The 20479-nt window shown below is 44.8% G+C and overlaps 1 protein-coding gene across 1 annotated transcript; it reads left to right on the top strand.

Moving 5' to 3' along the window:
* Window positions 1-3815: 3815 nt before the first annotated feature.
* LOC123483229 (tripartite motif-containing protein 16-like) lies at window positions 3816-18754 on the top strand. The gene is made up of 6 exons (XM_045212754.1): window positions 3816-4475; window positions 4896-4979; window positions 17239-17472; window positions 17603-17762; window positions 17888-17947; window positions 18184-18754. Exons 1-6 carry the CDS (start codon window positions 3879-3881, stop codon window positions 18696-18698), a joined length of 1650 nt encoding a protein of 549 aa, XP_045068689.1. The 5' UTR covers window positions 3816-3878; the 3' UTR covers window positions 18699-18754.
* The last annotated feature ends 1725 nt before the right edge of the window (window positions 18755-20479 follow it).

Raw genomic sequence — 20479 nt, forward strand, 5'->3', positions numbered from 1 at the left:
GTAGGACGCAATCCAGGAGTGAGCCGCGCCGGAGATGCCCAGCTCGGAGAGGGTGGAGAGGAGGATCTGATGGTTCACAGTATCAAAGGCAGCAGACAGGTCTAGAAGGACAAGAGCAGAGGAGAGAGAGTTAGCTTTAGCAGTGCGGAGAGCCTCCATGACATAGAGAAGAGCAGTCTCAGTTGAATGACCAGTCCTGAAACCTGACTGGTTTGGATCAAGAAGGTCATTCTGAGAGAGATAGCAAGAGAGTTGGCTAAAGACGGCACGCTCAATAGTTTTGGAAAGAAAAGAAAGGATACTGGTCTGTAGTTGTTGACATCAGTGGGGTCGAGTGTTGGTTTTTTGAGAAGGGGAGCAACTCTCGCTCTCTTGAAGACGGAAGGGACATGGCCAGCGGTCAAGGATGAGTTGATCAGCGAGGTGAGGTAGGGGAGAAGGTCACCGGAGATGGTCTGGAGAAGGGAGGAGGGGATGGGGTCAAGCGGGCAGGTTGTTGGGCGGCCTGCAGTCACAAGTCGCAGGATTTTATCTGGAGAGAGAGGGGAGAAAGAAGTCAAAGCATAGGGTAGGGCAGTGTGAGCAGGACCAGCAGTGTCATTAGACTTAACAAACGAGGATCGGATGTCGTCAACCTTCTTTTCAAAGTGGTTGACGAAGTCATCCACAGAGAGAGGAGGAGGGGGGAATGTGGCAAAGAGCTTCCTAGGGTTAGAGGCAGATGCTTGGAATTTAGAGTGGTAGAAGGTGGCCTTAGCAGCAGAAACAGATAAAGAAAATGTAGAGAGGAGGGAGTGAAAAGATGCCAGGTCGGCAGGGAGTTTAGTTTTCTTCCATTTCCGCTCCGCTGCCCGGAGCTCTGTTCTGTGAGCTCGCAATGAGTCATCGAGCCACGGAGCTGGAGGGGAGGACCGAGCCGGCCGGGAGGATAGGGGACACAGAGAGTCAAAGGATGCAGAAAGGGAGGAGAGGAGGGTTGAGGAGGCAGAATCAGGAGATTAGAGGGAGAAGGATTGAGCAGAGGGAAGAGATGATAGGATGGAAGAGGAGAGAGTAGTGGGAGAGAGAGAGCGAAGGTTGCGGCGGCGCATTACCATCTGTGTAGGGGCAGAGTGAGTAGTGTGGGAGGAGAGTGAGAGAGAAAAGGAAACAAAGTAGTGGTCGGAGACATGGAGGGGAGTTGCAGTGAGATTAGTAGAGGAGCAGCATCTAGTGAAGATGAGGTCAAGCGTATTGCCTGCCTTGTGAGTAGGGGGGACGGTGAGAGGGTGAGGTCAAAAGAGGAGAGGAGTGGAAAGAAGGAGGCAGAGAGAAATGAGTCAAATGTGGACATAGGGAGGTTGAAATCCCCCAAAACTGTGAGGGGTGAGCCATCCTCAGGGAAGGAACTTATCAAGGCGTCAAGCTCATTGATGAACTCTCCAAGGGAACCTGGAGGGCGATAGATGACAAGGATATTAAGCTTAAATGGGCTAGTGACTGTGACAGCATGGAATTCAAATGAGGAGATAGACAGATGGGTTAGGGGAAAAATTGAGAATGTCCACTTGGGAGAGATGAGGATTCCTGTACCACCACCCCTCTGACCAGATGCTCTCGGGGTATGCGAGAACACATGGTCAGACGAGGAGAGAGCAGTAGGAGTAGCAGTGTTTTCAGTGGTGATCCATGTTTCCGTCAGCGCCAGGAAATCGAGGGACTGGAGGTTGGCATAGGCTGGGATGAAGTCAGCTTTGTTGGCAGCAGAACGGCAGTTCCAGAGGCTGCCTGCGACCTGGAACTCCACGTGGGTGGTGCGTGCAGGGACCACCAGGTTAGAGAGGCAGCAGCCACGCGGTGTGGTGCGTTTGTGTAGCCTGTGCAGAGAGGAGAGAACAGGGATAGGCAGAGGCATAGTTGACAGGCTGTAGCAAATGGCTACAAAAATGCAGAGGAGATCGGAATGAAATGGGCTAAGCATCTGGGAGCGGAGAGAGCAGGGCCTCCCTCACCAAAAACTTCTACCTCAGAAACTAAAATTGTTTCACTGAACCACCCGAACAAAAACTCTCCCAACTTCCGCCTTTAGAAATCAGAATTGTTGTGAACCACAGCGGTTCAATGTTTAAAGGAATAGACTCAACCCACTTTATTCAGCTAGCCAACTATGACACCATAGCCAACTAGCAAGCTAGCATCCAATAACAATAACACACCGTTTAGCACCAACACTTGGTCACAACAAACCACCAATAATGTGATAACACACTAAACAGATCATTCGTGTCTGTGTCAAGTTCCTTTCATGACGCAGCAATGATTAGACGTTGGCTAGCTAGGACAAGTATATTGTAGTTAGCTACTACCATACAGCTAGCTGGTCGTGTTGGGGAGCTAGCAATGGACACTGTGTTGACTTTGTTTGAAGAACGGCTAGCTAGCTAGCTTCGTGCTACAGCCGGCACGGCCGAGGACACTGCCAAGACACAGTAACTACCCACAACAACCCACGAAGCCTAGCTATGACGCCGTAGCTAACTTGCAAGCTAGCATCCATTAACACACAATTTAGCATCAATACTTGGTTACAACAAACTGCCAAGAGTGTGTTAGCACACTAAACAGATAATTCAAGTCCGTGTCTAGTTCCTTTCATAACGCATAACGCAGCAAAAAATTCAACGTTGGCTAGGACTACATTAACATTGGAAACAGCTCTCTTTACTCAACACCATATGAGAAGCTTACCTCCTGCTTACCTCCAGCTAGAGAAAAACACGACCTCTCCCGACGACCTCTCATAGTCCAGATACACACTCAGACACACACAAACTCACACACACGCATGCATGCACGAACACACAGGCAGGCAGGCAGGCAGGTAAGCAGACACACACCAACACACGCAGGCAGGCAGCCAGGCACGCACAAATGCGTGTAAACAGTGAATACAGTGAGATAGTCCTAACCATTCAATCAATGTACAGAACAAACAGTCATCATTAACACTATACAGAGTGGAGCCTATGGATAGAATATGTTATCAAATAATATAATACAATATAATTTTATGAATAGAAAATAATACATGTTTTGACATGAAAGCACAGCCAGATGATTTGACTTGACAGTGTGTCTCTATACCTCAGTCTCTGAAGACACCCAGCAATGGTTAGGATTATTAGAGAAGCTTTTCCTGCTGAAAGGCAGTTTCATTTCATCTGGTTGCAGAAACAATTCATTGGATATGTTCATAACCCCGTCCACCTATAAGATGTGGGGGGTTTCTGTCTGACTAAGAAGAGATACAAAGAACTCTGATTGTAAAACGTCTTCTCTTTTTAGTCCTAGATATGGCTAGGGTTAGGGTTACTGCTGAATGTAGTAACTCTAACCCTGACCCTAGGCCTAACAGTAATACCCACACTGTAATGTAAAGTATCACCTCATTCTCAATGATCAGTCAATACATACAGTATTCATTTAAACTACAGTATATTGTATCAATATCAAACCCCCCCATTACAACCATTAATGAATTATTATAGACACTTATAATCAGTGTTATAACACATAAGTGTATTATAAGGCATTATGAAGCTTATTATAATAGTTATAATATGTAGTTCATAGGAACTGTTACCATTTATATATTCTAACAACTCATATTTCTTAGATTTATTCCAAATGAAGGGCCCTAACCTAGAAACTAAAATATTTGTCTCCCTCTCCACGTTGAACACAGTTCTCTCTCTCTCCCTCCCTCCCTCCCTCCCTCTAACCTCACCTATCTGGCAGATCCAGAAAGTCCTCCCCCTCCCAAAAACTCACTTCTGTGGAAACGAAACTGATCTGAGTCACTGTGTCGTCTGTCTGTGTGAGAGTGAACAACCATCCAAATGGCTCAGCAGGGAGTTCTGCTGGACCAGGACCAGTTCTGTTGTTCTGTCTGTCTGGATCTACTGAAGGAGCCAGTCACCATCCCCTGTGGACAAAATTACTGTAGGAGCTGTATTGAGGGCTGCTGGGATCAGGATGTTCTGAAAGGGGTCTATAGCTGTCCCCAGTGCAGACAGACCTTCACTCCAAGGCCTAATCTGAGGAAAAATAACATGTTGGCTGAGTTGGTGGAGAAACTGAAGAAGACAGGACTCCAGGCTGCTCCCCCTCCTGCTCTGTGCTATGCTGGACCTGGAGATGTGGCGTGTGATTTCTGCACTGGGATCAGAAGGCAGAAAGCCCTCATGTCCTGTCTGGTGTGTCTGGCCTCTTACTGTGAGACTCACCTCCAACCTCACTATGAATTTCCTGCTTTCAAGAAGCACCAGCTGGTCAAAGCCACCACACAACTACAGGAGAAGGTCTGCTCTCATCATGACAAACTGCTGGAGGTTTACTGTCGTACCGATCAACAGTGTATCTGTCTGCTGTGTGTGATGGATGAACATAAAGGCCATGATACAGTGTCAGCTGCAGCAGAGAGGACTGAGAAACAGGTAAGACCAGAACAACTTGTTGGTGACTGTCTGATAAACAAATAATTAAAGATACAGTAGGAACTAAGTCTGTTTGAATATGAGAGAAATCAAATGAAATTGATCCTCAGCAGAACAAATATGAACACAAACCTTGAGTATATTGAGTTTGATCCAAATGTATAACCATTTTCTGAAGTCAAACACTATTATCATTCCAAATCCGAATGAGTTCAACGTTAAGTCTCAACCCCTTGATACATGTACGTCCACCATAAAAACTATAATCATTCACATAGCAACATAGAAAATATCTTATGGTAAAGGGACTTCCTCAAGATTTTAGACCTTCCTCTCTATGTGCCCTATGTCACATTACTATACTATTGATCTACTGGACAAATAAAGCTTGATAGCTCATTGAAGAGTGATTCTCCACAGAGGCAGCTGGGGATGAGTCAGCAGAAGGTCCAGCAGAGAGAGAAGGAGCTGAAGGAGATCCAACAGGCTGTGGAGTCTCTCAAGGTGAGTATTGTTGACCAGAGGATACACACCATTTCACATCTCTCCTCCAGTCAGAGAGAGAGGGAGAGGGGCCCCTATCCAATCCCACTGTTGGGAACAGGCTGTCTGGACCCCTGTCAGAGAATAGACTGCTTAATGTAACTGACTGGTTATGAACCCGGGTCTACTGCGGGAGAAACCATCATCTTGACCAAAAGGACATTCCCTATTGTTCTGACTGATTTAAAGTCGCAAGCGGCTCAACCTCTTCACATAACCATGAGTAACCATGAGCGACTCATGTCTGCTATACATTAACAGGGAGCTCTCTCTCTCGATTCAATTAAATGGGCTTTATTGGCATTGGAAACATATGTTACATTACCAAAGCAAGTGATATAAATAATAAACAAATCAGAAATTAACAGTAAACGTTACACTCACAAAAGTTTAAAAGGAATAGAGACATAAAAATAAATCAAAATCAAAATCAAATGTTATAACTCAAGTGCAAACAGAGTGAGCCATTCGCCAGACTGAGTTCTGGAGGTGAAATGGAAATGAATGAGGGACAGTTAAGTGAGTTAGAAGCAGTGGCGGCTGGTGAAAAATATTCTCGGTGGGGCTGTGCCATACTTTTTTTTTCCTGTAACCATCGCGAAATATTTTAACACAAACTGCAGGACAGCAGTGCTCAGTGAAACATTCAGTAATTATTTAATGCCAATATTAAAAAGTTGAGGCATTCTTACACAAAAACATATTACACAAACCCAAGCCTTTCATTTGCATTTAAAGTGAACTTTTCACCATTGGTAGTAAACAGGCAACGCAACAGGCATGCTGTCAGAACAGAGTGGAAAGTGGACAATAACATGAAATTATTATAAAGTTTATAGGAAATCTTACACTGTATAAAAGGATGTATAATATAGAAATGGATATCAAGTGGATGAACTCAAACCTTTGACTGGAAGAATAGCATACAGTATTTTATGATCATACTAAATGTGACTAATTGTTAATGTGCTCCAGAACTGCAACAATTAATTGATACAAAACAACATATATACAGTAATATTAGCAAAGACACTATTAAGACTTTCTAGAGTACCATATATAACTGGATTTTTTATGCTAAGGTCAACTATATACAAAGAAACATGCGGCCAGAGCTGCTCTGTGTGTGTGTGTCTGTCATCTTATTTGTACAGGAATTTTGCCCGTCTGTCCTTCTGAGTGGCAAACCTCTCAATGACCCTTTGATTAAAGTCAGGAATGTCCCTGACAAGTTTCTTCTCCATGGAGAGCATGGCCAGAGCGTTCAGGCGATCCTGTGTCATGCTGTTTCTCAGGAAGGTCTTGATCCTTTTCAGTGTAGAGAAGCACCTTTCTGACTCAGCAGTTGTCATGGGTGTGGTGATGAGGATCTTGAGGAGGCTGGCAGTCTCTGTGAAAGTGCTCTGAAGGTTGTTCTCCATGAAGAACTGGTACAGGGGCACTGCACCACTACAAGCCTTGAACTCACTGTTCTCATAGATGAGGGACAGTTCGGTTTTGAGCTTGGCCTTGTTCAACATGGGGGTACGCCTCCACGGTTGTTTCAAGCGCTGTATCGGGGAACTTCACACTGTGTTGTGGGAACAACTCTCCGTGCAATAGTGTTGCGCTGATGAGGTGCTGGGTGAAGGAGAACCTCTCTTTGGCATGACTCAGGATGGTATCACATACCTGTAAAAGATACATCATCAGCTTTAATTTGCAATTAAGCTATTTTGATGCAAGTGATCCTGACTGACACATGCCTATGTCCAACTCAAGTATATGATTACCAAGGTGCTGATTGTTCAGGGTTTTGGCTACATACTACCAGGCCTGAAAAAAAGTTCTAGGGGGAAACACTGACAATTACATCACAACTTACCTCTATAGCCAACCTCTGTTGTTCTCCTGGTCCCAGCATCCTCCGTCGCTTGATGGGCTGTTGCTGCTCGTCAGATGCGCTGTCCCCACACAAAGAGGGAATTGAGGCCCTGGGTCCAAAAAATAAAGTTTAATTTGATAACTTGCAATCAGACTTCTTAACTCACTGTAATTCCCCCTCAACACACAACCAGTGACTTTTATATATATATATAGACAGACAGACAGACAGACAGACAGATAGTGTGTATATACACACAAACTATGTCTAGTAACTGCTTTTAACCTGTGATGTACATAATTAACTGATGTTATTACGTTTTAAAGCCTTTTTCTATTACATTTGTGAGAGGGATGCAACATCATTTTGTTCTGCTGTGCACTTAGCAATAAAGTTAATCTTCAATAACAACTAGGCCTCTTCTAGAAATTGACCTGGTGGACACCTGAATAATTATTACAAACTGTGTAGTACTTTCCTGCATTATTATCAACGTCTGATTGTGTCTTCTCTTTCCTTTTAAAATACTAAAACAAATATAATTGTGACGGCTCTATGATAATCACTCACTTTGATGACCAGACACATTTAGGCTTTTAAACTGTTGTAAGTGAACTATTCATCTTTCTAACAACATCTTTATCAGCCAATAGTAAATATAGTTATTTACCTGATTGTTAGCATGCTGTCTGTGAACCTCTGGACAAGTGCTTTAATGAAGACAGGGTCGATGTTCCTCTTCTGCAGCTGGCTGAAAAGCATGTCCACATTTGGCATGATCTTGTGGAACAGTGCCAGGAAAAAACAGAAAGCCTCGTCTTCGAGCATCCTCACAAAGCCCCCCGCCTCTCTGACAGTCGGGGCATCAAAGTTCCCAGAGTCTCTGATGGTCTGGAAACACGTTAGGAGGTCATCCCTGTACTCGTACACAGTGTTTACAGCGCGACTGTGGAAGTTCCACCGTGTTGTAGAGGCTCTGGGGAGTCTATGCGCAACCACTTCGTCAAGCACGGTGGTTCGCTTGGGAGACCTGGAGAAGAAAGCAGAAAATCCTGCAAGGTCGGAAAAGAAAGTGCCGATCCTGGGGATGCGTGAAGTAGCCTGCTGCATGATGAGGTTCAACTGATGTGCATAGCAGTGGACGTAGTGCGCATTTTCGTACACATCCACTATTTTACGCTGCACTCCGCCGGTGGCTCCCCTCATCACACTTGCTCCGTCGTAAGCCTGGGCAATAAGTTTGGCCTTTTGTCCATGTGAGAGTATGGTGCTGAGCCTCTCCAGCAGCGCTGTAGCGATGGTGTCGGCGGTTGCGTTCTCGATCAAAATGAACTCGAAAAAACGCTCTTGGACGTTACTTTTATCATCGATGTAGCGTATCACAAGCACCAACTGGCAGTGGGTGGAAACGTCAGTCGTCTCGTCAGCTTGAATGGCGATAAAATCAGCACTCTTTACTTCCTCCAGGATGTAATCCTTAAGCACTGACAGCATACAGTCCAACAGCTCGTTCTGTATCGTCTTTGACGTGCCCTTAAAAACGGTAGCTGTCTTCAGGTGCTCCTCCAGCACACTGTCGAGGGAGGCAACAAAATCCACTAAGCCCCGGAAAATGCCGGGGTTGTCCGAGGAGTCAGTCTCCTCGTGCCCACGCAAGGCCAACTCAAAAGCCCCACAGAACTTCACACAATCGATAATTTTGGATAGAATGTGCCTGTTTTTATCCACCTCCTCATTGTGTTTCCTCACCGCAATCCTGTGGCCGTCATCCAGCTGCGTAGCAATGTTCACCCTTCCTAATACAGCTAGCTTTACAGAGTTGTCCATGTGTGCCCTGGTGTTCTCATGTTTCTTTACCTTCTCTGACAGGTGCTTCATATCCCTCACTCCGGTACCTGTCCATGCTGAATCTGACCCCGTCGTTTTAAAAAGCAAGCACGGAAAGCAAAATAAAGCATTAGCATCAGTGCACCCAGCTAGCCAAGCCTTCCTGGTGTACCAGCTACGGGAGAAGCCGCGCATATACTGCTTCCCTTTCTCGCTAGCCTGCTGTCTGATTGAGAGGTCAGGTTGATCTGGGCCCAGCTCTTTCACCCGAACTTTCTCTGACAAAGTTCTCCTCTCAAACGGATCTTGGAGGAGAGATTTCACCGAGTTAGGGTTGGGTCTTGGAGGATCTTGAGCATTGAGCATTGTCGTCTAGTAAAAATGGTGCCACTGGAGCCCGGTCCTTATTTTATCAGGAGCGAGCTTGGGGCGATAAAATAATCGCCCTCCTTGGATTCGATTTAAGATCGCTGATTGGCTACATTTTATGTCATACATTCATATCTTAAATTAGCAATTGGCTTAACTGCTACGTAGACCCGCCTCCTCGGGGCACTTTCTGTATCGCCCAGAGCTGACGAGGCGTTTGACAGGCAGAGGAAAGGTTGCGAATATGATTTTCTATCATATCTTACACATATTACTGTGTGCATTCCATATTTCAAACACACAAATATTGACATACTGATGTTTTTATTATTATTATTATTATTTTTATTTATTTTTTATTTTATTTTTTAAAATAATTTTATTTAAGGGGGCGGCGCCCTAGCGCCCTCTATCGGCCAGCCGCCACTGGTTAGAAGGTGTGGTGAAGAGCTCAGAACCAGAGCCTGGCATCAATGGACATGATAAAGAAGAATCTGGTGCAGTAGTAGTTACATTGTTGTAGAAAGTGGATCCATACCTATTGGCAGATCCATTTGTGGTTTCATGTTGGGTGGGGAAAGAGTTGGGTGCAGTTGAATCAGTGAAGGTAACCTGTAGTGGACTTGTGATATTTGTTTGTGTTTCTTCTGACCAGAGGGAGTGGGCGCTCCGTGTTACGCAACTTGGGTCAAGATCTGTTTCTTAATTTGCTCTTAGGAACAGGGCACCATTGAAAGGAGTGCTTTCTGGGGTAGCGTTAAGTGTGGAGGTGGAGCAATTCAAGTTTAAGCTTCCTGGTGTTTGTGATGCCCGCCGTTTGGTGCAACGCAGACCCGGTGGTGAGCGTGGTGAAACAGAGGAGTCACTGTCAGTCCTTTTGAGTTTTGAGTCTTTACCCAACAAAGTCATGGTAGGATATATCAGTTATCCTGTTAGAGCTTTTGTGGCGAATCCACTGCTTTGTTTCAGGTGCAACGTTTATGGTCAGCAGTTTGTAGGAGGGAGATCCAAGATGTGGGAAGTGTGCAGGAGGGCATGGGATAGAGAATTGTGTAGTTTCGGTCAACAATGGGATGCCCATGTTGCTGGGGATTGGAAGTGTCCGGTGCGAGAGAGGCAGGTTGAGGTGGCTAGAGTCAGAGTAGTGCAGAAGGTGTCTTATGCTGAGACAGTGAAGGAAGTAGAGGAGGATGGGTCAAGGGTGAGAGATCCTGAGAGGATCCCTGTGAGTAGTAGATCTGTGCCAGCACAGAGGGATAGGCCAACGAGTGATATATGCTTTAGTAAAGTTAGCTTCTTAGAGTTCATAGCAATGGTTATCAACTATACCGCAGAAATGGATTGTCAATCACAGAAAATGGATATTGTGATGGCAGCTGCAGAGAAGTATTTGGGCATACAAGATTAGACTTCAGAAGAGTTACAGGGTGTGTTGAGTGGTGGTGTCCCGTCCTCCCAGGCCGTTGGCATGGTGCAGGAGCAGATAGGGTCAAAGTAGTGGAATGGGGTAGTGGGTATTTAATGAGTGTAGGGTTAGTTGGAAGGTTTTTAATTAAATGTTCCTTTCCCCTTTTCCCATTTTGTATCACAAAGTAAAATAGATTTATATTATAGTCCAGTTGGGGTGGTAATGCAACATATTGGATGCCAACCGCCGTTAAACTCCAAAGAAGAAGAACCGTTATATTATGGCTATGTACAGTGTTGTAACGATGTCTCTGTCTCTCTCATTCATTAACTTTCGCGTTAGTTGGTTGTGTGGGTCTCTGGTTATGAATGGGGTGCTGACAGACAATTGTTGATGGATATTTATAGAGCTCTGATCAGGACGACAATTGATTAGTGGTGTACAGTTTATGGAACAGAGGTAAAGACTTGGCTTCAGAAGCTGGACAGAATCCAGTATAAAGCTTTAAGGATATGTATTGGTGCATTTAAATCAACATCTGTATGTGCCTTACTAGTGGAGGCAGGAGAGATGCCTTTGGATATACAGCGTAAAAAATGGTCATTATCTTATTGGGTTGAAAGGCTGTGAGGTTGAGCATCCCACTGCTACTGTTCTAGATGACTGTTGGGAATATCCTAGTAGACAAGGCTGTGGTTTTGGTTGGACAGTTGGAAAGCTTGCTGATGAGAGTGGTTTGAGGGAGTTGGAGGTTGGCCCTTCTGTGGTGATAGGGGATGTTCCTCCATGGTTACTCCCAGACCCTGTTGTTGATCTAACGTTGGTAGAGAAAAGGAAAGATTGGTCAGAAGTCACTGATATAGTGAAACTGGTTGACAATTACATTGGTAGAAGTGTTTATGCTTTTTTAATGCTTTTCACAGACGGATCCAAGGACACAGATAGTGGGCTCACAGGAGCAGGCGTTTACGTTCCTGAATTTGATGTGCAGATATGTAGAAGACTAACAGATGAATTGTCAGTATACTCAGTTGAACTGTTGGTGATAATAGTTGCCCTCCAGTGGGTGGAGGACGTACAACCTGTTAGAATTATAGTATGTTCAGATTCTCTGTCTGTATTGAATAGTTTATCATCTGGTAAATCTAATAGGAGTGACCTGCTATTGGAGGTATTAATGTTATTATGGAGAATTGAGAGAAATGGTGTAGTAGTGAGATTCTGCTGGGTCCCAGCACATTCGGGTGTGGAAAGGAATGAAATTGTAGACCAGTTAGCTAAAAGAGCTTTGAAACAAGATATAATTTATATTAATGTTCCACTGGGTAGAGGTGAGGCCAAATGTAAGATCAGAGCCATTTTGATAGATGTGTGGCAGAAGAGATGGTACTCTGAGCACAAGGGCCGGCATTTATATGAATAGTTGACAGTTTTACAGAAAGGTCGATGGACCAAGATTCAAAGGTCAGATTAGGAAGGAAGAGGTGGTGTTTACTCAATTGCACTTAGGACATTGTACATTGATCTCGTCATTACATCTGGTTGGCAAGCATGGGAATGATTTTTGTCTGGAAGGTACGGTCGATGAAACGGTGGAGCATGTGTTGTTATATTGTTGTAAGTATGTTGAAGAGAGGGAAAGATGTGTAGGGTCATTGAGGTTGGACGGGGTTGGGGGGGGTTGGAAGGGATTTTGGGGATGGGGGAGGGTCTATTAGAAGTTAGTAGGGCTCTTCTTTATTTTCTCAGAAGTACTGAGTTAGGTAGGAGGATTTAGAAATGTTGGAAACCGTGATTGACCACACACTCCAGCACAGTAGGTGGCGGCATGCACCTTTAACGTTGGTTTGTGGACCGCCATTACATCATAGAAGAAGAAGTTGGTTGTGTGAGAGATTTGTGGTTCGTGAGGAGGGCTACTTTTCTTTTTTCTTTTGGTTCTTGCATATTTTCTGAATTTATTTTCTGATGGTGGAGGGTTTGTTTATTGGTTTCCACTGTTTATCGTTTAGAGTTGAGGGGGGAGTAGGGGTAGTTTGTTAGGGCGTTGTGATGGCCTCAACCGAGTGGAGAAGAAACGCTGTCGCTTCGGGTGCGTTCCGGAGAAAGGTGTGGAGGAAGTTTTGCTCATGGTCGGCTAACAGGTTGGAGCAGAACATCTGCACTCTGCATCCAGAATGAACAAGGCGGTGGTTGTGTTAATGAAAAAGGTTTGTCTTGTTGTGAGTGGGATTTTTGTGAGGGGTGTGTTGGTGCAGATGTCGCCTCTTTCGATAAGAGTTGTGGTGGCTAATCTGCCTCCGTTTATTGCTTACGAACAGACCGCAAGTAGTTGGTTAGTTTTGGTAAATTTGCAAGTGGTTTTCGTGTGCTCTCGGCTGGGTGCCAAGCGGAATCCGTTAAACATGTCTGTTTTCATAGACAAGTGTTTGTTTCTTAACAAACTTCAAGGTTACACAGGGGAGGGGTGGAACACAGGGTTTGCTAGCACAGATAGTTTTCGGTGTTTCTAGTGTGGGGATCATCAGTTATAGGCTACAAGCAGCAATATGATTGATAGGTAGGACAGGTATTGAACCCAAATAATCCCTACTCAGATGCGCTAACCTCAACCCTAGTAAACATGCATTATAAAAACCTTCTATATAAAATTATCTCATATTGGGAGTAAATAGCCTCTGAATAGAAAAGAAAAAAACACTGCATCTTCCAGCCCACCAATAAATTACATAATGCAACCGTCGCGGTTAGCATATTTACCTCAACATGCCCCTCGCTTGCGTGAGAAGGCAGAGTGCTCGATGCTGGTTGATGAATTTGACAATTAATGTACTAGGAAAATACGTTTTTGTCGACCAGAGGTGACTGAATTAATGTTCAGGCGTATTGATAATCATTATAGTAATGAAGTATAATTTCAAAACATGACCATAAAAACAGGTAATAATAAACATGACTCATCATTATATTACTTCACAGTAATGTGTTTTCAGTCCTTCCTCTTGCGTTAGCAGTGTGGAAAGGGACAGTAAAAAGCTCAGGCAGGAGTTTTCCTGTGAGGGGGAGTGGTGGTGTATCCAGGGAGAGAACTAAACTAATCTTCTGAAATGTCATTCATGGTCTTATGCTGCCATCTATTGGAATTATTAAGCAACTGCAGTAGTACTGAATAAAGTGTTTTTCCTTACTAATCCGTACTAAAATAGTGATTACTCAGAATTGCAAATAAATGGCAGGGGTACCAGTAGGGATGAGAGTAAATTTTTTACATTTTAGTCATTTAGCAGATGCTCTTATCCAGAGCGACTTACAGTTAGTGAGTGCATACATTTTCATACTGTCCCCCCATGGGAAACGAACCCACAACCCTGGTGTTGCAAGCGCCATGCTCTACCAACTGAGCTACACGGTAGTAGTGCATGGCCAAGTGGTGGTGCGCAGGCCGTGGAGAAAGCGGTGGTGGGGAGGGTTGCAGCTGGGCTACATGAGCTGAGGCAGGTTTCTGTAGTAACAGAGACTCCGGTGGGCGAAGGCTTGGTGGGCTCATCCCAGGAAATATTGCCTGTCATTGGGGAAGAGGCTCTGATCAGGGGGGAAGTGCAGGGGGGCAGAGACTGGGGAGGAGGAGGACGGTACCGTGCCAATGGAGGAGGAGGAAGAGGGGGAGGTGAGTCTGCGGGAGCGGAGGACAAGGCGTCTCGTTTTCCAGACGGCTCATTGGATCCAGAGCTGACAGCCAGTCAGGCTGAGGGCCCAGTATATACGGTGAGAGAACTTTCTAGGTTCCTGATGGAGACTAAAGGGGAAAAAGAAGGTTCTGCTGGAGTCTTATTTGATTGATCCTGGAAGGTTTGTAAGGTCAGTACAACACGTGATGAAGAATGAGGGGTTTAGTGTCCTCTCACCCAGGAAGCGGTATAGGCTGAGAAAATGGGTCATGGGTTCTTAAGGGCATGTCTTCAGAATCTGCTTAAATATATGTTTTTTTTCTGGCATGGCGGCTTTATGGGCTTCTCTACTGGTTTCTGATTGTGGTGATTTCCCTCCCACCTCTTATGGAGATTTCACGGTTAGACTTCCTTAACATGAACGGCGGCAAAGACTGGGGGAATATGTAAACCAAAAACATTTAAATGCCATGGCAGAAATCTTAGTGCAGGGGTAGCAAAAGAGGTGTGTAAGTGTATGTTGTTAGTGTTTAGAGCCCAAATAATGACCTTGTCTTTGCTTTCATAAATGTGTCTGCACCTGGTCCTCTGTAGCTCAGCTGGTAGAGCACTGCACTTGTAACGCCAGGGTAGTGGGTTCTATCCCCGGGACCACCCATACACAATATATATATATATATATATATATATATATATATATATATATATATATGCACGCATGACTTTAAGTCACTTTGGATAAAAGCGTCTGCAAAATGGCACATTATATTATATTATAGTACAGGGCTCAGTTCTCTGTTTCACCAGAGGGGTTGGAAAAACAGAGTGGGGAAACCAAAAAAATCCATTTTTTTTACTTTTGTCTAATGGGCGGTTAACTTCTGTTGTGGGGAGATGAGGGAGCCTAATGGGTGGGTAACTTCTGTTGTGGGGGAGATGAGGGAGCCTGATTGGTGGGTAACTTCTGTTGTGGGGAGATGAGGGAGCCTGATGGGTGGGTAACTTATGTTGTGAGGAGATGAGGCTGTGGAGTTGTACTCTGATTTATAGAGGGCAGAACTCTGTGGTCCTCTGTAGCTCAATTGGTAGAGCATGCCACTTGTAATGCCAGGGTAGTGGGTTCGATCCCCGGGACCACCCATATGTAAAAATGTATGCACATGACTGTAAGTCGCTTTGTTTAAAAGCGTCTGCTAAATGGCATATTATTATTATTATTATTATCCTGGGTTTTCTCAGGTTCTGCTCACAGACCTTTCCAAACTCTCTCTGTCACAGATAAATCAAATAGACATTTCCCTGGCCTTTCACAAACTCTCAGCTGCTGTCTCTCAGACGGTCTGCCTGTGGATTTTTATAAAAAGTTCTGGGGAATTATTTTACAGGACGTGTGTTGTGTGAGTGTGTCGGGGTGGGGGAGCTGTCGCTAAGCTGTAGACGGGAGGCTTTGACTCTCCTGCCCAAAAAAGTAGATTTGAGCGACTTAAAGAACTGGAGGCCTGTGGCATTGCTCTGTTTGGACTATAAGGTCTTTACCAAGATCCTCGTTAACAGACTCAAGTCCCACCTGGACTCTATTGTACACAAGGACCAAACATACTGTGTACCAGGACGCTCAATCACAGACAATCTGTTCATAATCAGGAGAAAGCCTTTGATAGGGTGGACCATGAATATCTGTTCAATGTGTTGTTTTGGTTGTGGGGAGAATTTTGTGGCCTGTGTTCAAATGCTGTACGCTGGGGCTTCATGTATGGTCAAGGTGTGGGGAGGGCTCAGTAGGCCAGTCTGGGTAGGGAGGGGCATTCACCAGGGATGCCCTCTGTCAGGGCAGCTATACACTCTTGTTATTGAGCCCTTTCTGGGCCTGCTACGCAGGAGGCTACAGGGAGTGTGGGAGCCAGGCATAGGGTTGGGGACAGGCATAGCAGTGTCAGCATACGCTGATAACGTCTGTGTTGGTTAGGGATGAGCAGAACCTACAGGCCCTGGAGAATAGTTTGAGGGTGTACGAGGGGGCGTCTTCTGCTTAGGTAAACTGGGGCAAGAGTGAGGCTCTGTTATGTGGGGCATGGAGGGACAGGGCACCTCCGCAGCTTCCAGGGGGGTTGCAGTGGGGCTGTGAGTGGCTCAAGATGCTTGGGGTATATCTGGGCTCGGAGGGTTGGGATAGGATGAACTGGGAAGGAGTGTCACAAGCTGTGGTGTCGAGGCTGACGAAGTGGAGGTGGCTCATCTCCCAAGTGGCATACAGAGTGACGGTGCTGATCATCAACAACTTGGTGGCATCCTCTCTATGGCTTAAATTGGCCATTCTCAACGCCCCCGGTGGTCTGCTTGTGGACCTGAGGAGGGGCCACCACCGTTTCCACCACTGCAAGTGACAGCAGAGACTGGGGACTGGCAGGAGAGTCCGGAGGACTTACTGACTTTTAACACTCTGAGCCTGGGGGAGTTTGAGGAGGTGGGGGGTAAGGTGCTGTACACCCTCAGTGTCAAGGTTAGACACATCAGGAGCTTAGCGGGAGTGAAGGGGCATCAGTGGCAGGGGGTTGTGGGGGCTGAGAGCATGGCAGGGTATAGGTGGATGGTGCTCTATAAGCTCCCAGTGCTGGAAAGGTCAGGGGTCCTCCAGTGTAGGGTATTACATGGAGACCTGGACACCAATAGCAGGTTGGCTCGGGTTGACCTGGGAGTTGGGGAGGGGTGTCCGTTTTCTGCAATGACAGACTGTTCATCATGTTTTTTCTGTGTTGCCAGGGTAATGCCATTACTGTTGACGCCTTAGGGTTGAGGTTGAGTTGTACAAAATGATCAACAGTGTGGAGATGTTTCAGGAGGTATGGGGGCTCAGGGGGGCTGTCTGTACGGCTGGAGAGGAGGGGTTGGATGGACGGTTGGAATGTGGTGCTGGATGGTGTATTGTACTGTGGTGTTGGGTACTGGATAATGTGATTGTGTAGAGGTTGTGGTGGCACGCAATGTGTTTTTAGGGGTGGGGGTGTTAGTGTAATGAGGATGGCTCATTAAAGTAAGACAAGTCAGTCTCTCTCTCTCTCTCTCTCTCTCTCTCTCTCTTAACAGCGCTCTGCACAGGCAGCAGTGAAGGACAGTGATAAGATCTTTACCGAGCTGATCCGCTCCATTGAGAGAAGGCGCTCTGAGGTGAAGGAGCTGATCAGAGCCCAAGAGAAGGCTCAAGTGAGTCAAGCTGAAGGACTCCTGGAGCAACTGGAGCAGGATATAGCTGAGCTGAGGAAGAGAAGCACTGAGCTGGAGCAGCTCTCACACACAGAGGATCACATCCATTTCCTCCAGGTAAATAAACTGCCTTGATACATGTGATATGAAATGAAAACTCTCAATCATTTGGTTCTGCTCCCTCTCACTCTCTCTCTCTCTCTCTCTCTCTCTCTCTCTCTCTCTCTCTCTCTCTCTCTCTCTCCAGAGTTATCAGTCTCTCTACAGTACCAGTGTATCTTCAGACTTACCCAGCATCGTTGTCCGTCCTCTTCAGTACTTTGGAGATGTGAGTAAGACTGTGTCTGAACTGAGAGAGAAACTAGAAGACGTCCTTAAAGGAGAATGGACCAAGATCTCCACTACAGGTGTGTTGAAAATAATAAGAACATCAACTTTAGACCATTGAAAGTTCCCTACTAGTCATATACATGTGGAATATGGTATGATGATAACATTCCCTCTCTCTGTGAATGTGTTTGTGTGTCTGTAGTGAATATAGTGGATGTTGTACTGCCTCCAGAGCCCAAGACCAGAGAACAGTTCTTACAATGTGAGTATCTTTATTCTGAAGTAACTAACAGTCTCTTTTTGCTGACACTCCTAACAATCCCTCTAGAAATATATAGCAATAGTAGATCTAATCAAAGACTGGGTATCTATCTGACTCCTCATATTTCTCTGATTTGATCTCTGTTGTGCTCTAATCAAAGACAGGGTAGATACAGTATCTGACTTAACTTATTGTTCTAACTCCCCTCATTGGTCTCTGCTCTGCTCTTCTCCCAGATTCCTGTCAGCTCACACTGGACCCAAACACAGCAGGCACAGACCTCTCTCTGTCTAAAAGGAACAGAAAGGTGAAACGTACAGACCAAGTCCAACCATATCCTGTTCATCCAGACAGATTCACAAACTACCAGGTTCTGTGTAGAGAGGGTCTGTCTGGACGCTGTTACTGGGAGGTGGAGTGGAGTGGGGATTGGGTTGTTACAGCAGTCTCATATAAAGACATCAGCAGCATCAGTAATAGATTTGGACTCAATGACAAGTCCTGGAGTTTAGAGTGTTATAGTGGTGGTTATTGTTTCAGACACAATAATGTTAAGACTAAAGTATCAGGCCCTCAGTCCTCCAGAGTAGGAGTGTACCTGGATCACAAGGCAGGTACTCTGTCCTTCTACAGTGTCTCTGACACAATGACCCTCCTCCACAGAGTCCAGACCACATTCACTCAGCCCCTCTATCCTGGGTTTCGTTTAGATCGTTTTTTCTCTGGGACTGCTAAGCTGGTTAAACTGTAGTAGGGTCCACATAGATACTAGTCATGCTGGTGTAGTCTATAGCTGAGCTGGTTAAACTGTAGTAGGGTCCACATAGATACTAGTCATGCTGGTGTAGTCTATAGCTGAGCTGGTTAAACTGTAGTAGGGTCCACATAGATACTAGTCATGTGCTGGTGTATTCTATAGCTGAGCTGGTTAAACTGTAGAAGGGTCCACATAGATACTAGTCATGCTGGTGTAGTCTATAGCTGAGCTGGTTAAACTGTAGTAGGGTCCACATAGATACTAGTCATGCTGGTGTAGTCTATAGCTGAGCTGGTTAAACTGTAGTAGGGTCCACATAGATACTAGTCATGCTGGTGGTGATGGTCCCCAGATGTGATGATTCATTCTGCTCTGTTTTATGTACAATTATTTGACTGATTTGATCTTCAGAAGATGTTATGAATTACAATTCAATGCATTCATATTTGTGCAATGTTTTGATCTTGTACATTCACATTAATCATGATGTATGTTTCTGATGTATATCGTTTGGCATTCAGAACCATTGATATGTTTTCTCAATTGGTTCTGTCTCTATGTAATTTCCCTCAGTATCATTGAACAGCTTGTAGTCTCGGCCCTAATTGATGTGTTCTCTGTCACCTGGAGCTGCATGGAAAATGGTCCAGGAACAAAAGGACAATTCCCAAGGACTAGTCAGCCCACTACAAGCTGGAATAACTTACTTTCTACTTAAACTATATGGGCCGGTTTCCCAGACAGATGAAGCCTAGTCCTAGACTAAAAAGCATGTTTAATGGAGATGTCCGGGAAACCGACCCTAAATTTGGCATCTTTTATTCTCCCATACTGCTCAGTCAAGCAACATTAAACCTGTCCAGCAGGTGGTGCTATTAACCCAACAATAAAAACAGCAGATATCTTGACTTGCCACTCAGTATATCCGTAATGTTCAGAATTGTACTTTAATATCATTGGAGATTGATGGTCTTTTTAATCCACTATCCAGAGTCAGGAACAGATGAAGTTAGGTCTGCTACTGTTCAGTTATTAAATATGATTCATGGTGATGGGAAATAAAAAATACATCTAGTAGTACTTTTCCTTTGCTATTTATTCCAAGGTGTGTCTTTAACTTGTAAATGGATTGTGTTGAAGCTGGCATGTGGTGTGGATGATAGAATAGAGTGAATAGAGGAGAGAAGAGAGGAGGAGAGGAGAACATAATATAGAAGACAGATAAGATAGAGAGAGAATTCATACCCAGGGGAGTTACTGACTCTGGCCCAAATGACACCCTGTTCCCTACGTAGTGCACTAGGCTACTTCTGACCAGATCTAAAGTAGTGCACTACATAGGGAATAGGGTGGAGATTGGAGATTTGCTCACTGGCATTAGAATATTAGAATATCATACTGTAATGTTAGTGGTTGCCTCATTAGAATATTATAATGTAATGTTAGTGGTTGCCTCATTAGAATATCATACTGTAATGTTAGTGGTTGCCTCATTAGAATATCATACTGTAATGTTAGTGGTTGCCTCATTAGAATATTAGAAAATCATACTGGAATGTTAGTGGTTGCATCATTAGAATATCATACTGTAATGTTAATGGTTGCCTCATTAGAATATCGTTATGTTAGTGGTTGCCTCGTTAGAATATTAGAAAATCATACTGTAATGTTAGTGGTTGCCTCGTTAGAATATCATTGTAATGTTAGTGGTTGCCTCGTTAAAATATTAGAATATCATACTGTAGTATTATTGGTTGCCTCATTAGAATATCATA

Source organism: Coregonus clupeaformis, unplaced genomic scaffold (genome assembly GCF_020615455.1).
Source record: "Coregonus clupeaformis isolate EN_2021a unplaced genomic scaffold, ASM2061545v1 scaf0048, whole genome shotgun sequence".
Lineage (NCBI taxonomy): Eukaryota > Metazoa > Chordata > Actinopteri > Salmoniformes > Salmonidae > Coregonus > Coregonus clupeaformis.

Coding starts and splice junctions, on each gene's coding strand:
- LOC123483229 (XM_045212754.1), top strand. CDS start 3,879: ATGGCTCAGCAGGGAGTTCTGCTGGACCAGGACCAGTTCTGTTGTTCT. Junction 4,476..4,895: donor CAGAGAGGACTGAGAAACAG/GTAAGACCAGAA, acceptor GATTCTCCACAG/AGGCAGCTGGGGATGAGTCA. Junction 17,473..17,602: donor ATCACATCCATTTCCTCCAG/GTAAATAAACTG, acceptor CTCTCTCTCCAG/AGTTATCAGTCTCTCTACAG.